Source organism: Cladophialophora yegresii (genome assembly GCF_000585515.1).
Source record: "Cladophialophora yegresii CBS 114405 chromosome Unknown aczIN-supercont1.5, whole genome shotgun sequence".
Taxonomy (NCBI): Eukaryota; Fungi; Ascomycota; class Eurotiomycetes; order Chaetothyriales; family Herpotrichiellaceae; genus Cladophialophora; species Cladophialophora yegresii.
The window spans coordinates 413,589-429,939 of NW_006913049.1; the positions used below are offsets into that span (position 1 = coordinate 413,589).

Genomic DNA, 16,351 nt, shown 5'->3' on the forward strand with positions numbered 1-16,351 from the left:
TAGCAGTTGTTGATTTCCAAAGAGCAGGCAAAGATTGGGAGCAACGCGTCCTTGTGAAGAGAAGAGGAGAGGAGAGAACAGCAGGAGCGTACAAAACGTGCTCGCGAGAACGAAGTGTAGAGGTAGAGAAGGGACACGAAGTTGGTGAGTCCGATCAGAACATGAGGAACGTACGGAAGTGTAGGCGAAGACATGAGAAACAACAGGACAGATCCATCGCCTGGACATATACTGACCTACCCACCTACCTACCTTACCCGCGTACTGCGAACAAATTTATCCGTCTGCCTGAACGTCGACCCAGTACCCACCGACTTGAGAAGACCCATATACCCCAGCTCGCTGTCTGCATGCCATTCCTTTTCCTATCCCGGTCGGGATCTTCAATCTGCCGCGTGGATAACTCAGTGCAGTCTTGCCAGCCGCGTGGTCTGCATCCTCGCGAAGTACCGCATATCCAGCCAGAAACACGACACACAGGACCATTTCCGTATATTGGGTTCCCGCGTATCCATCCGTGACCGTGCTGTGCGCGTACTGACGAAGAAGAGCGCGGTACTCCACACGAAGAATCCCGGAAAAGAAAGGAAAAGGGACGTCGAAACATGGAACCGCGTCCCGCATGCGTTCGCGGAAACGAGGGCGGGCCCCCGCCGTTCTGGATACGCGTACTCGCGTATTCCGTACTCGGTTTACTTGCCTGTGGTTGGACATGGTATTCGTCCATTGTTGGGCCTCGTACCTCGTACTCCGCGGAGTACATATGGCTTCTGTGCCGCAAGCCCCTATCTACTGTGTAAGCATTCAGCCATACTTTGCGTCGTCTCATGTTGCTTGCTTCGCTTTATGTTGCTTAATCCGCGTAGTACGGAGTATAGGTCGGCAGATTCCCCAAGTAGGGTTTGTCAGATCTTCATCTCGAGTCACAGTACGGAGTACACCCTACTCGTGATTACTCCGTATCTGGAAGGAAACCCAAGACGGCTGAGCCTCAGACGGTGCCATCGCTACTGTGAATGACCGACTCGGTTCAAATTGTCAGTTCTCCCTTGCAACTGCAGTCCACCGTCTCAGTACACCGTGCTGGAAAGAAACCCAAAACAGCCTCAGATAGTGGCTCATCGCTGTGGTGAACGAGCCACTCCATTAAACTTGTCAATTCTCTTTACAACTACGTTCGGTGAACGTTCCAATCGTGTAATCGCGAAGTTTAACTTGGTATCATAATTTCAATGGTTCTGTATCTCCTACACATCTGAACGATAATGATAAGTCAAGTCATATCCAATCTTCCTATAATGCCGCCCGTCCTGCTTGAGAATTCTATTCAAGTCGTAACTCGTGGAAAGCGCCGTTGACGCTGATGTCCCGTCCTCGTTGCGCGGAAAACCCGCCAAATCAGGTGTTAGACAAGGAACCCGAAATCGAGAACTCCAATGGTACGTGCTAAAGTCGCTAGTCAGACTCTGCCTCCAACAGACAGCTGTAATGTGACGCTATCACAATACTGATGTCGTGTGCTTTAGCTAACATAATCCAGCTCAGGCTGTTTGTCGGTCCGAGGAGTCCCAATCAGAGAGGGTGAAAAGTTGCGAGAATATGTGCCGTCATCTGCCTCATACACACTAATGCTGTCTCGACCCATCTCGTCACCCGATTCAAGGTCACTCTCGTCCCGGAAGGGTCTGGGGATGTTCTTCAATCCCAATCCTTCTGCCACATCATAGTCGTCGACGACAAGTATTGGGTTCTTTTCTTGCATGTTGACGTGGCTGCTTTCCACCGGCTCGGGTGCGTCTGGCATGCTGTACAAGTATGTAGCGAGGAATACCAATATCGAGCCGAACAGGAAGTATATTGTCGGAACAAAGTTGAAGATGAACACCGAGGCGACAGTTGACAGGATGATCGAGAGCGAGGTCGCGAAGCCCTTGAGAATGTTGTCGGCATACTTGATGACCATGGCCACGATCAGACCACCTGCAGCTTGCACGCAGACCGTGGCAAAGACCACGGGGCTATAGCCCTGGAAGAAGCCATGTTGGCGGATTGCTTGGCCATCCCACACAAACGTGCCGAAGAGCGCAATCCCCAAACATCCAACACTCAGCTGAACGTTGCGAACCCAGATTGACGAGCTCTGGCCGTTCTTCAGCACCTTCTCGAAGTAGACGCCCGCAAACCCCGAGCAAACACAGGCGACGGCAACGGCCAATATCCCCACCATGTAGTTCCCTTGCTGCGCGGTGGTCTTGGTCGTTCCAGAGGGAATTTGTACGCACGAAACGCCGGCCGTGAGAATGACCAGCGCCAGCCACTTCTTCGCCGACAGGGTCTGACCAAGCATCAAGACTGCAAACAATGCCGTGGTCAAGATTTTGCACTGATACGTGACCTGGAAGGTCGCGGCATCGAGGTTGGTGGCAGCAACAAACTGCAAGTTGTTCTGCAAGGTATAAAGGATGGCCGGTACGAGAAGCTTGAAGAAGCCACTCTTGACGCTGAAGATGTCGCTCCATAGGTGCTTCAAGCTATAACCGGGTTGGCTAGCGGAAGTGTTCGGATCGTCGGAGAGGGTCGGGAGTTGTGAATAGCGGTACTGATGTCGTTGTTCATTGATGTGGACTGATAGGCATATTAGGCATTTGAGGACTTCTGAAAGTACGACTGCGGTCGAGCTCAAGTATCTCGGCCCAGGTAGGATTCGGGAATATCGCATCAACAGAACCAGCGACGAGTTCTGGACGACGAGGGTAAGAAGGGAGGCGTATTTCGTGGGAACACCGTAGACGGTGGAAAGTGTGTCTGTGGAGGCTTTGTTAGTTCCTCGCTGCCTGGCTTTGATCCACCAATGCTCATACCTTTCGAAGCCATCGTTTGCGGGGTAGCTGCTGTCGATGTCGGATAGAATGATGAGTAGAAGATTGGAATAGGAGTATAAAAAAATGGAATGAGGCGCAAAGTGAGTGACTTCTTGGTGAATGAGTGACAACCGTAAGGGCGTGTTAACGAGTGACCGAGCAATCAGCTCAAAAGTACAGGTGCGAATGCAAGGGATTCATCCCGTTACAGTGACATAGCGCAGGAAGAATGCGTGAGAGAACAGTCTCTCGGGAACGCAGAAGGTCTGCTTGTGCCTCGCTGATGTTATGGAACAATAGAACACATTCCACGAACGACACTGGTGTGGTGTGGTGGGATGAGGAAGGGAGGCGGATGAAGGATCGGTAAGCTGCGGCTGACGACTGAGTCAGGGATCACAAGACGGTGGAGGCGAGGTTGGTTGGATGGCGCCACGAGAAATTAAGGGCGGAGGAGCCGATGCCTCGCCCTCAGTATTGCGGTTCTTTGTGCATGGCGTCACGCGTCGCGATGTCTTTGTTCCTTGTGGGGAGGATAGTCGATGCTAGAGTTGTGTGTTGACACCTCGTAGTAGGTACCCAGTGCGTGTATGGGCCGGGGTCGATGCTCGCCCAGCGAGCCAGGCACAATACCAGGTACATCGCACTGCCAACATAGCACTGCCTACACAGCACAACGAACGCAGCTGCCCAGTTCTCATCTACGGTACGCGGCCAGAGCCACGGCTGTCACTAACCGTCTCGTGCGTCCTTGGCCTAGCCGCTTTCAGCTCCAGGGGGCGTGAGGGGCGCAGGTGGGCGGCCCTGATTGGCAATCCGCCGCCCGTTTCTCTCGCGCCTTGTTTCGGCTCTCGCGTCAAGCTCCTCGTTTGGCATGCGAGGTCACACTCAAAAAGCAAGCAAAATCGCGCACAGGCACAGGTGGATGACAGGTCGTCATGCGATAGGCGTATCAACGCGAACCCTCTATCGATATGAAGACGATGCGCTAAAGCGTTGTCCGTACAACGTTCATACGCCTGCGGGGACTACATATATAATTGCTACCTCAACCGGGCGGTGCAGTCCACGAGCAGACTTTCTCACCGTCTCCTTTTGCTGGGGATGACTGGACCTCAAACTCGGCCGGTTCGATGTCGGTGTCGATGTCGACGTCGCTATCTTTGTGATCTGCCATCTGGACCCGTGCACAGTAGGTTCGTACGTACTTTGACCTCACGCATCCCATCAGCCAGCGTAGCTGAAATGGAACGCATCTAGCCGGTACGGCTTCTGGACAGGCTTCCCGGTGAAAAAGGCAAGCAGCCACTCCTTGAGCGTCAACTGAACACTGTAGGTGCAATGTTTCATGACCCAGGCAAAGCTGGCGGCCCGCCATATCCGCCGACTATGGGGTTCACTGTGGTCATTGACCTGAATCTGCCACATAGCGTTGTTGCAACTCAGGCCCGCCAGCTGGAGCTTCTCAATAGACGCGTGCAGACTGTCCATGTACGCCTGCAGGGCGCGGAAGTCGTTGGCGAGATCCATGGTGATCATCCCGAGGGTGAGGAGGCAGGTGAGCTGGAAAATCATTTCCAGGCGGCGTTGCTGCGTGAGTTCCGCGGATGGTGGAGGTTGTCTGGAGACGAGACCAAGCAGTGTTGAGCCTTCCCGAATGCCGAACGAGTGGATGGGTCGTGGTTCTGCCTCTTTGTGCCGTCCACTATTGTCGCCGACAAGTTGCGCAGTCAAAGCGTTGATGGTCGAGAGGGACTGCCAGAATTCTCGCAGCTTCTTGAGAAAGCCGTTCAGGCCGTGGACAAGTCTCTGCACGTCGGAGTCGTCCCAGATATAGCTTTCGGGACTGGTGCCGTAGATGCATTCGAAGAAGCACATGACGCGCGACAGGAGCACCGAGTTCACGGCCAGCGGACCGCCCGTCGACTTCAGGATGCGCCGCACCGCTTGATAGTGCAAGCCTGCCGCTTCTTCAGACCCAGACCGCCGGTCAAAGGTGCCCAGGCTGATGATCGAGGCGAGCAGATCATCCTTGCGTTTGGGTGTCAGTTTGCTGCTCAACACACGTACCAACTTCAATGCCTCCCCCTTGTGCCGCATTACAGCCAGTTCAAGAGACGACCTCTCCGCCTCACTAGCGTACTTGTTCAGCGAGATGCGGTACAGCGCCGAGCGCGCCATGATGACCTGGAAACATGCCGGCGTGGTCAGCGCGATGGAGAAGTTGCTGGCGACGGGGTGCGGGCGCAGTCGCGGGCTGAACCCGTACGTCGCCTTGGGATAGTATAGCAAGTAGAAGCTGATGAGGTGCTCCTGGAAGCGGTCGAGCGTCACGGGCAAGGCGGCGAAAGGATCAAGACGATCCGAGAATGGCCGTAGGCTGTGGCGCACGATCTCGAGCAGCTTCTCTTCGGGCGTCAGGTCTTTGAACGCTTTGGCGCCGCGAGGTTTGGCCTTTTCGTCATGCCGCTTGTCGGCCGGCGGCGTGCCCTTTGGCTCGATCGACACCAACTCCTTCTTGACATGCACCAGTGCCTTCCTCGAGGATGGCTCCATTGACCGCCAGGGGCATCTTGATGATCCTGCGGAGCGTGGCGCAGCAATTAAACAGACTGCGAGGTTTCCTCTTCAAGCGCAGAGAGGTTACACGACGATGGCGTGAAGTCGAACGAAAGATCCGAACTCGCCCAACGCCAGGCGCGTGGGCAACAGGCCCAAAGCGGATGCGACTGCATTGCTTTTTCCATCACACGATGGGATCACAGCCAAGAGCTGCTGGCCCAAGAATAGCGCACGCAGCTGCACTGCGACTGGCAGAAGCAGAAGCAGGGCCGGTCCCCCAGAGGTTCCTTCACCAGTCAAGGGCCGCGGGATAGATGCAGCATCTTCCTCCCCGGTTTCGCGTATGCAAGTCATACAGCAACGAAGGACGAAGCGGGAGTTTCGTACGGAGTACATTATCCAGTACGGAGTGCCTTGATTATCTCGAATGTGGCGTGATCTCTAACGGCGTGCCACGCCATGGTCAAGTGATTCGCTTTGCCCGCCTCGGCCCAGGCACGTCCAGTGCTCAAGGTTCATTCATGGTCACTCCAGTATTACGTATCTCGAAAGGCCCAGCCGGAGATGTAAGAGGCATCGCATCACCACGGTCAATGCACATAGCCGACTTTGTCCAGTGAAACACCAACACCTGCATATTATTTACGTGAATAGTGCTTGGGTCGACTATCGGAGCTGTGCCTGTGAGGCTATTGAACAAGAGGCGGTCAGGCACAAAGTTTCTTTTGCTGAGCTGGTCAGGTACAGTAGATGGCAACAACAGATCACAGTCTTGACACCGGCGCTGTCCAAGCCATACCGGGCATCCCCTTCGAAATCTTGCTACCACAACACATCATATTCGTCGTCCGTCCTCATTCCCCACTCTAGCTCGTTGTCTTAGGAAGCGGCTTCGGCGGCGATAAAGGCCTCCCGTCGGGCCTCCGCGCAATGATATACTGCTGCTCTTCCGGCAAACACTTCGGATTATTCGGCTGGAACGTATCGATCTTGTCACTAACGATCTCCAACCCCATCGATCTCAAAAATTCAAGCTGGCCCTCCGCACTCAGCGCCAGCGTCGGCAACATTTCCCCCATAAACGGCGCGTCATAGTCCTCGACATACGTCTTGGTGGCATCCCCCCAGTCCGACTCCGCCCGCACGTACTTGTCCGCGGGCATCTGTCCCAGCACGAGGATCCCGCCCGGCTGCAGCGCCTGGGCGAACTTGTACGCCGCGGCGTGGAAATCGGCATACGAGAGCTGGAGGTGCGCGAAGATGATGAACACGCCCGCCAAGACACCCACGGGCTGATACTCGAGCATGTCGGACACGACGAAGGTGCCCTTGACGCGCGACTGCGCGTAGTGGACCATCTTGGGCGAGATGTCGAAGCCAAACACCTCGAGGCCGGCAGCCGATAAAAGTTCCGAGACGGGCATGCCTGTGCCGCAGCCTACGTCTAGGACCCGCGATCCGGGCGGCAGCATCGATATGGCCGCCTTGACGCAGGCCACTTTGAAGGGGTTGTCGTGGTAGGCCTTTTCATAGTCGATGTTGAGGGCGTCGAACGTCTCCAGGCCCGCTTGGGACCCCGCCGTGGACATGATCCTGCAGGGAGCAGCGTAGCAGTGATACGATTCCCGAGTGTGTGGCTGTTCCTGTCGCCGTCGTCGTCGTTGGTACAAAACCGTAAAGACGTGTAGTGTCTGTGCTCTGTGATCCCCTAGGGACCTCGTGGATGATGACCGGCAAAAACACGACGGGACTCTCGCCTACGGTAGAGGCTTGCGCCTCCTTTATTGGGACGGTCGTGAATAGTGTGCGACAGGCCAGCGGAGAGACTCCAGCGGCATTATTACTGTAGCATCGCTCTACTCCGAAGCGACGACAGGCGACATTGGCGGAAGCGTGCCACGAGCCACGGGACGGCGGACCCATTCCATTGTCGTATACAGTACCTTGCACTACACGGTAGTTGCAGATGGTGGAAGGGATAGTGCGAAGTCTAACATGCATCCCCGAACCTACTTCCTTGCCACGATGGAACGGACCACAGACGGACGGCTCGTAATTACTCAATTAACTACCAGTGCTCGCATTGTGCTATAGAGTCTGCCTCTATTCTGCCATACCTCGTATTCGAAGGGACCGTCCTGTCGAATAATCCAGGCCTATTCATGTGGCAGGGAACGCTTCCAGAGGCCGGGCGCTCGATCTGCTTTACTGCGTATAGCCACCGACTCACCGCTATTTGCTCTATGAACACGTAGGAGAAAAGTCGATCGCAGCAGGGGCGAGGGAAGTCGCAAATCTCTGGAATACGGAGTCGAAGCTCTCAGTGCCAGAAAGTCTACAGTCTCATGTATTCACAGTTGTATCTACTCGGCACTTGCTCGGGACCGCCGAATTGTCAGATTTCATACTTTTGTGCCGTAAGCCGGTGACCGGCCCCAGCAAGCGTTGTTGCAAAAGTGTTCCGCCATTTGGACCAATCATGGTGCCAAAAACGCCAGGAAAATCCGTCGTGGACGACCTTCAGAGGTCGCGTTTGACAAAGACCACAGGTCCGACGTAGACGTGTCGAGCCTTGAAGTAGTAGTATAACGCTGCGATGATCATGACGCCCCCAAACATGGTCGACGACCAGTTCATGTTCGCGGCCGTGACTGGGGTGGCGAGAGGCCAGAAGGCGAAGAACCAAAGCGGCATCAAGTAGAGCAGAGCCGCGATGTTGATCCACAGGCCGTATTTGCCCAGGGACCATCGTCGATGAGGAAGCGGCGGGCCTGTGAGCCGTCGGTAGATCAGGCAGCTGATGGTGATGAAGTAGGAGGTGAGGATCGAGACACCACCGAGCGAGTTAATGGCGTTCAAGGCAACGGAAGAGCCTAGGTTGATGCACGCAAGCAGGGAGCTCACGATCAGGGAGACAAAGACGGCGTGAAGAGGGATGTTCCAGCCGGGAGTGACCTGAAAAACCGTCAGCGTGGCTCGAGCCAGAGAAACTTCGGAGGGGACAAATCTTACCTGTGAGAGCCAGGCGGATCCAGGCAAGCCTTGGTCTCGGGCAAAAGACCACAGCTGTCGAGACGCCGTGGCCACCTCGCTGGTACAGCAGGCCGCGAGGAGAATGATGACGATGGCAGTCATGGCATTGGTCCCGCCGTAGCTTTGGGTGGCATTGTAGAACAGCTGGATGAACGGTTGGCGGGTCACCGAGGCAAACAGACTGTCGATATCGCCCAAGGTGAAGATCAGAGTGATGGCCATAATGAAGCCCAGCACCGCGTTGATGACGACCGACCACATGATGGCCTTGGGCAGGGTAATCGAGGCGTCTCGGATCTCCTCAGCTGCAGGACCATTCTTCATTAGTTGCTCACAATTGCGAGGATGACAGGGGTGTTGGACTTACACATATGGACTGAACAATCGTATCCAATGAGCACACTCAGCGGAGTCGTCAAGCCGATCATGGCGGACAGGCCAGTGGTGGACCAGCCACCGAAGTTCGTGAAGACGAGCAGGGCGTCGTGCGCATTTGCCCGAGGAGCCATAACCCAGAGGGGGATAATGATGGCGAAGAGGCCAGCCAGGTGCAAAATCAGAACGGTACCCTCGATCAAAGGCAGATGAGGGGCCAAGAAAGTGTTGAAAGCGATGGAGAAAACGATGGCCGCAATTGAAAGGAGGGTTCCGTGGTAGGCATGCCACACGTAGCCCTCGACGTTCAGCGCAATCAGGCCCTGGATGACACTGCCGACCATGAAGGCGACACCAGCCAGGTAGACCTGCCACCCAATGGCTGCCAACCAACCTACACTCGTTGTCAGCAAGGGAGTTGGGGTGTCGGTTAAGGTCAATACGCACCAACGAGATAGCTGAGCATCTTTTGTATCCTTGGAGGGGCGAGCTCTGAGACCCAGTGATACTGCCCACCGGCGGTAGGAGACCTGAGGCGTGATAAGTCAGGGTGTGTGCGTGGCTGATGTTGACCTGTTGTTACTCACATGGATGCTACCTCTGCGATACTGGCATAGACGAGCGTTTGTCCCGTTCCCACCACGATAAATCCCCAGAAGAGATCAGCGGTGCCGCCATCGGTCAAAACGAAGGAAAACAGCCTGGAAGATGGGTTCAGTGTCTGTGTAGGGGGAGGCCACAAAAGGGGTCCTACGGCAGGAGGATCTCCCAACTCGCCATCACAGTACTGGCAAAGCCGACCATAGTGACGAAGCGAAAGTTTCTCTACACAACGTCAGTCGCGGTCTCGTCGTTGTACCAGAGCCGAATGTGAGCACATACTCGAAGGACTTGTTTCTTCCCCAACATGCTCATCTCCCTCTTGTCGTCTGCGGTACCTCTGTACCGTTCCGGCACGCCGAAGTCCTCGTCGAGATCCTTGTCCCCATCGTGGGAGTACAAATCGTTCTTGGGCTGCTCAGCCGACGAGATAACCGTGGTGTCCTCCTTCATCGCGTCGACAATAGCCATTGTGCCAGTGGCAAGAGGAAGACAGAAGGATCATACACAGAAAGAAAGACAGAGAGTAGGTTGAAGAGGTGGCACCAATCCGAACACCGATACTACCGGGGTCAAGAGCAGCTTATCAGAAGCACCGCACATGGCGTGCCACATGGAAGACCGTAGGCGAGCACTGTGGTCCTGGTGAACCGCGCAGGGACTTGCCTGATGGTACGGAGTAAGCTTTGATGGCGTCTCTCAGGATTCCGGGAACGAGCCCCTCGACCCGGACAGCCGAACGAGATATCGTCGTTCGAAGCGATGCAAAAGCACGACGAGCATTATCGGGTGTTGTGACTGCGAGCCCCCTGCAGACCCAACGACGGGAAGGGGATCCACGGGAGGCCTCGGGCCCTGGTGGCCCTTGGTGCCCTGCTCCACCGCGTTTCCATCTCTTGTGCACGATTCTCGGGTCTGAACGCGCATTGATGGTGGTGGTGCCGAGTACTGTAACTCGTAGGGGCAGGAGGGTGCGGTGTTCGTCCACGGCGACAGGCCGGCTGCGCGAATTGCTGCTTGATTGCTAGCGGGGCTGCGCAGGCTTCCCCGCGAGGCTACGATATAAACTTCCGCCGGTTCCCTTGCGCGGGTCCAATCAGAAACTCTTGGGCTTGTTTTAGGGGCGCCGGCGGCACCGCAGACTTTGGGACCTCGAAAACCTTCTGCAGCCCAAGCACCGCCTACACGAAACGCTAGGCATGCTTTTCGCAAAGCTTGCCTGGCTTCGCGACGCTTGATTTATCGCGCTGCTAGAGGCCATGGGCTTGTTCCATCGTCCCTCGTCCCAACGACCTCGAACCTTCGCTCGCTTAGGCTCCAACTCAATCATGGCCGTCCGCACGGGCGATGAGGTTCGTGACTGGCTGGCTCACTGCTTATCTCCGGCATCACGAGGGTCAGGGGACTTGATGGTCACCGTATGCGGCCACAGATGCGACATATGAATGAAATGAGATGAAGCTACCTCCTTTGTACGTGAAATGTCCGGGAATCGATCAGCGCCCGGGCGCCGGAGTTTGTTTTGAGCAAGGGGAGCTGAGCACTCTTCCCGTCCTGTCCTGCCACGCACGGGTCGACAGTGGTGTGCCATGCCTTCTCTACCTGCCGCCTGCGACAATCCTTGTGCGAGATTCGCGATCCTACTGCAGCACTAGTCCAGTTTGTGGTCTGTACCTCGTATCTGCTTTGTGGGGGACGACGGCGCACGGCTGGCTGGGGGTTGAATCGTCTGAGAGCCGAGCACCGATATCATGTCCTAACAGTTCAGGACCCGTGCCTGGATCGTCTGCAGCCATCGCGGGATGTCTCCAGACACCTTTCTGTGCCTTGCATCTGTCCATCCGTATGCAGGAATCGGTGGACTTTACTTGGTGCTTTGACATATAGCATACACTCCCCACTTCCTGGAGATATTGAGTCACCAACTGTTGTGCCGCCGAACTCTACGACGGCTCAGACATGTCAGCAACGACAGGCTCTGGCCTCGTGCTTCCTCCTGGATATTCACCTCCGTTCTACGAAGTCACCGACACAGACCATACCGCATGGATTATAATCGCCACGGCGCTGTGCCTGTGCTGGCTTTTACTCTTCGCGGCCATCAGAGTATTCATCCGGTGTACCATCACTCCAGGATATGGCCTGGACGATGTGTCAGTCGGCATCGCAACAGTAGGTCCCTGACCTCCTCATGCGAGGAATTGGCTTCCCACGCACGCTGACCCAGTCCTCCAGGTTCTGGCTGTTATCCAGTCTTCGTTAGTACTAGGAGCCTGCTCTGATGGACTTGGGAGATCCGTTGAGCTCATCTCACCCGAGATGCTGGTGGAAGTCCAAAAGGTACGGCCAGCCAATCCATCCTCGCTTTAGCTGTGATGTTGATCTTGTTTTCTAGTCATATTATACTAGCAACATATTTTTCACCCTAGCTCTCGGCCTGTCCAAGATGTCTGTTGTCTTCTTCCTCAATCGATTGACAGTGGTCAAAACACAAAAGATGGTCTTCCACGCCTTGACGGCCTTCATAGCGACATGGACAGTGGGGTCGACGTTCGCCGTTGCGCTGCAGTGCGATCTCCCACATCCGTGGATCATTGTCGATGAGAAGTGCCCCGGAGCCGTAAGTGTGCTCGTCCCCACAACGCAACTATGGGCTAATCTTTGTTGTGCGTGATAGTTTTTGCGTTGGAAAGTCATTGGCGCCCTGGACATCATCTCTGAGCTGGCGATCGTCCTCATGGCAATCTACCTCGTCTGGGGCCTGTTCACCACCTTTTCAAAGAAAGCCATCGTAGTGGGCGCATTTGCGTTCCGTCTCGGGTGAGTTCTGTCCATACTTGGTACCTAGCCACGTATTGGCTGGGCTCGGCTGTAAGGTCAGGGGTCGTCCGACTAACAGGTGATTCAACCAGCAACATCATCGCCATCTGCTTCCGGCTCGCGAACTTCGACAAACCGGAGCGCGTCTCGAACCCCACGCTCGCCGAAGCCATCTTCATCGTCTGGACGCAGACGGAGCTCTGCTACTCCCTCATCTCAGCCACGATCCCGAGCCTCCGCCCCTTCGTGACCAACCTCAACACGCAGTTCGGCGGCATGGGCGCCGCGGACAGTTCAAGCGGGTATGCGTCGCACGGTGACCGCGGGGGAACCAAATACACCACCAAAAACACATTCAAGCTCTCTAAGTTGCGATCCGCAAACCGGTCTGCAACCACGTCGGCAAACAGGGGCGACACGTACACGGATTTTGCCACGCGACAGGCTCCCGCGTCGGGCCTGGACGGGCGGTCCGACTTGTACAGCTACGGCGTGTGGACTGCGCCGACGACGGCAATCGACGGTAGTGGGCATAAGGTCGGGAAGAGGAATAATATCTCGGCGCTGAATGATGAGAATCCAAAGGCCGATGCCACCAGCGTGGGGAGCAACGATAGCCAGAGGATGATCATCAGGAAGGACGTGACATATGAGGTTCACGGCGTATGATGTATGTGCTTTAGCAGATTGGCGACGACGACGAAAAGTGCTTTTGGGTAGACGGACTATAGAGCCAGGATGGCCCGGAAAGGGGGAAAGGGTAATACGAGGACCGGGTACAAACGACACAGGCCGTACCTGTATATACCCTTGGGAGGATACATTGTGCCGGGAATCTCGAGTTGAGTTGATCTGTACTGTTGGGCATCGGTCTCAGTATCACGGCCAATATCATGAATTGCAAGATTGTCACGCCTCACAGAAAGCAGCCTCCAGTATACCCAGTCGTGTGCGTCACATACGCAGCACGGTTCAATGAGGTCGGAACTTGGATACCCATCCAATGAACTGTGCCGTGATCCGGGTTGTCGTGACCACGACGACCACAGGAACACGTCCCCTTCACCGCTTCTCTGCGCCACGGTGGTCCTGGCGGTATAGCCTACGGCGAACGAAGTCTCTCACAGAGATCCGCGAGCAAACGAGATTGCTCCATCATCTCTGGACTACTTAGCAGCACGAAAGATCCCTACGTGGAGTACCCTGTTCGTTGTGCGAGTACACGCCGAATATTGTTGTCTTGTGACCTCGTATCGAAGCTGGGGCGTTGACGATACAACACGGGACTAGCGACCCGCGGCCCGGAAACACTCCTTTTCCTCGTCCCGCAAGGTCCAAAAGTACATGGTACGAAGGAAAGATCCTGAGCAGAGTTCCTACTCCTGCCGTGGACAAAGCCACCCGTGCGAGGAATGAATAGGGGAAGCAGTACGTGTAGGAGCGGAGCGAGGTACTGTACGTATCGTGGGGATGGACTCAGTCTGGAAGGACACGCGGAACGGATACACCCCTTGTCGGCCCCTACGCAGTAGGTACGGGCGTCCTGCGTACATCGACCCGCCCTCCCCTCCCCTCCCCAAACCCCTCCGAGGTCAAACCTACGTAAAGCAACGATCGCGAGCCGTGCGGGAAGTAAAGACGGATACGAGATCCTCGTCACCATCGACGCCTCGTGCCTTTTGTTTGCCGTCTCTTGTCTACTTCCTAAGTTAGGTGGCTTGGTCGTCTAAATCTCTCCGGACGTGCCTTGGCTAATTATCCAATATCGGCCGTACTAGTACTTCGTACCGCACTCCCACCTGTCCCATATACAGTACTGGTAAGCCGCCTCACAACCTGGCCCCGTCCGGCCTCATCTTCAAACACCTCACAACCTAGCCCTCTCGACCTCATCTCTGACCCTCAACCCCCGATCCCTACCCTCCTTATCCTTCACTTTAAGAATCCTCCTTAACAACTTCCCCGTCGGACTCTTGGGCACCTGATCCGTGAACTCGACCTCCACAATCCACTTATACCGTACCTTCCTCTCACGCACAAACTGCAACAACCGCCTACCTACCTCTTTGCTCGCACGCACGCCCTGCTTGAGGACGACATACGCCTTGGGCCTCTCGCCCGCATATTCGTCACGGATGCCGAGCACGGCGCAGTCCTCCACATCGGGATGTCCCAGAAGCAAATCCTCCAGTTCGGCCGGCGGGACCTGCAGGCCCTTGACCTTGATCATCTCCTTGATGCGGTCCTCGATGTGGATGAGACCCTCGGCATCGAAATGGCCGACGTCCCCGGTATGGAAAAATCCCTCCGCGTCGAACGTCTCGGCCGTGGCGGCCGGGTTGTCGAGGTATGCCATGGCGATCTGGGGCCCCCGCGCGAGGATCTCGCCCGTCTGACCGACATCTAACTCGCGCCCCGTGGTCAAGTCGAGCACTTTGGCTTCCGTGTTCGCCACGAGCATACCCCCCGTGGTCGCGTACTTGTAGTCGTAATGCGTTGGCGGGTGGGCCGTGATGCACGCCGTGCTCTCGGTCGCGCCGTAGCCCTGCCGGAAGCCCGTCCAGGGGAACTTTTTCTGCAAAAGCGCAATGATCTCGGGCGAGATGGGCGCCGAGCCGGACGACCACCGCTCCACGTGCCGCAGGTCGTAATTCTCCACAATCTGGTCGCGCACGAGCCGGATGATGATGGGCGGCACGAGGATCAGCTCCTTGATCTGAAACTCCACGATCGCCTGGAGCATCGAGGGCATGGAAAAGGACGGGAGCATCACCGAGTCGCCGTTCATGAAGATCGGGTACGTGCAGAACCGGACGAGGCCGGTGACTGGGATGACCACATCAGTTTTTGGTCCATCGTCTGTAGGGATGCAACCCACGTACTGTGAAACAGAGGCATCACTGCCAGGATCTTATACCCCCCCGGCGCCTGGATCTGTCTGAGCTGATGACACTGCGCAATGATATTGTGGTGCGAAAGCATGACCTAGCGGCAATCATTCTTGTTATCACCATGTCCGTGTCCCTGGTGTCCGTGTTGCCATCACTCACCGCCTTAGGCAGCCCCGTCGTCCCACTGCTAAAGTTCAGGTAGCCGCAAATCTCCTTGTTCGTCTTGCCGCGCGGGATCCGGTAGGGCGGGTCGGGCGTGTACTTTGCCCCTCGCTCCATCAGGTCCTGTATGCTTAGATGGCCCTCACACTGGCCTTCGAGCAGAAAGACGCGGTCGCGAGGGATCCCGGCGTTTTGGGCCGCCGCGACCGCCACCTCCAAAGAAGACGGCAGCGTGATGAGGATCTTGCTTTTGGCGACTTTGAGCGCATAGGTCATTTCCTCGACGTTGTATGCCGGGGAAGCGCCGTTGACTCGCCCTCCTGCGCGTCAGGCGTGTTAGTTGAGTCGTATTCTCGTTTCGAATGGCACCAAACCAGTGCAAAAATCAAGATCCCACAGTGCAAAGGAATGAAGTCCCATACCGGCTCGAATCACGGCCCACATCGCAACAGGGTACCATATCGTGTTGGTGCTGAACAGTGACACCGTCTCGCCAGGCTGGAGCCCATACTCCTTGACGAGGGCGGTGCTCAACTGGGTGGCCTTGATCTGGACGGCCGCCCAGTCGAGCCGTTGCTTCGTCACGGCGTTGACATACCCGGCCAGTGGTTCCCGGGGAGTCTTATACAAGGGGGAGAACTCGCCGGGCTCGAAAAGCCATTCCCATGTCGAGATGTTTTCGGGGACTATGGGTGCCGCGAGCGTATTAGCGTCGCATACAGTACACGCGGTGCGTGGACTTATTGCCTGTGGTGGACAAGGAAGAGCGCGAGTCCTTTTGTCCACAGGCTTAGAGAGGGCCGTGCTTGCTTACTGTCTATCCGCGGATGAGGCGATTTGAACAGAACCATGCTGGAATGTCAGGCTTTGACCGACGCCAACCAACACCACGCCCCTGATACAACCCACGGGCCTGGCGAGGAATACAAAACAAAAACATGAAGCTTGAAAACGACCGGAGCCGGGTAGATCGGTCATGATGCCGCACGATGCCTTGCAATGTGTGGGGAGCCGAAGACCGAGTGGCTGTAATGCGGAGAGTTCTAC

General features: G+C 56.0%; 6 protein-coding genes across 6 annotated transcripts; 1 reads left to right on the plus strand and 5 right to left on the minus strand.

Annotated features, from left to right (window-relative positions):
* Positions 1–1,522: 1,522 nt before the first annotated feature.
* Positions 1,523–2,874, minus strand: A1O7_06882 (uncharacterized protein; the record flags this gene model as incomplete). Its single annotated transcript, XM_007760882.1, has 2 exons — positions 1,523–2,805; positions 2,862–2,874. The coding sequence occupies 2 exons, from the start codon at positions 2,872–2,874 to the stop codon at positions 1,523–1,525; spliced, it is 1,296 nt and encodes a 431-aa protein (XP_007759072.1).
* Positions 2,875–4,088: 1,214 nt separating this feature from the next.
* A1O7_06883 (uncharacterized protein) lies at positions 4,089–5,417 on the minus strand (the record flags this gene model as incomplete). Its single annotated transcript, XM_007760883.1, has 1 exon — positions 4,089–5,417. One exon carries the CDS (start codon positions 5,415–5,417, stop codon positions 4,089–4,091), a length of 1,329 nt encoding a protein of 442 aa, XP_007759073.1.
* Positions 5,418–6,289: 872 nt separating this feature from the next.
* A1O7_06884 (uncharacterized protein) lies at positions 6,290–7,012 on the minus strand (the record flags this gene model as incomplete). Its single annotated transcript, XM_007760884.1, has 1 exon — positions 6,290–7,012. The coding sequence occupies one exon, from the start codon at positions 7,010–7,012 to the stop codon at positions 6,290–6,292; it is 723 nt and encodes a 240-aa protein (XP_007759074.1).
* Positions 7,013–7,943: 931 nt separating this feature from the next.
* On the minus strand, positions 7,944–9,902 carry A1O7_06885 (uncharacterized protein; the record flags this gene model as incomplete). The annotated part of the gene is made up of 7 exons (XM_007760885.1): positions 7,944–8,378; positions 8,436–8,761; positions 8,824–9,225; positions 9,279–9,361; positions 9,419–9,532; positions 9,586–9,656; positions 9,714–9,902. 7 exons carry the CDS (start codon positions 9,900–9,902, stop codon positions 7,944–7,946), a joined length of 1,620 nt encoding a protein of 539 aa, XP_007759075.1.
* A 1,488-nt stretch (positions 9,903–11,390) lies between these two features.
* Positions 11,391–12,920, plus strand: A1O7_06886 (uncharacterized protein; the record flags this gene model as incomplete). Its single annotated transcript, XM_007760886.1, has 5 exons — positions 11,391–11,603; positions 11,667–11,771; positions 11,827–12,051; positions 12,109–12,251; positions 12,344–12,920. The coding sequence occupies 5 exons, from the start codon at positions 11,391–11,393 to the stop codon at positions 12,918–12,920; spliced, it is 1,263 nt and encodes a 420-aa protein (XP_007759076.1).
* A 1,198-nt stretch (positions 12,921–14,118) lies between these two features.
* A1O7_06887 (uncharacterized protein) lies at positions 14,119–16,155 on the minus strand (the record flags this gene model as incomplete). The annotated part of the gene is made up of 5 exons (XM_007760887.1): positions 14,119–15,077; positions 15,134–15,236; positions 15,302–15,624; positions 15,727–15,990; positions 16,119–16,155. 5 exons carry the CDS (start codon positions 16,153–16,155, stop codon positions 14,119–14,121), a joined length of 1,686 nt encoding a protein of 561 aa, XP_007759077.1.
* Positions 16,156–16,351: the final 196 nt, after the last annotated feature.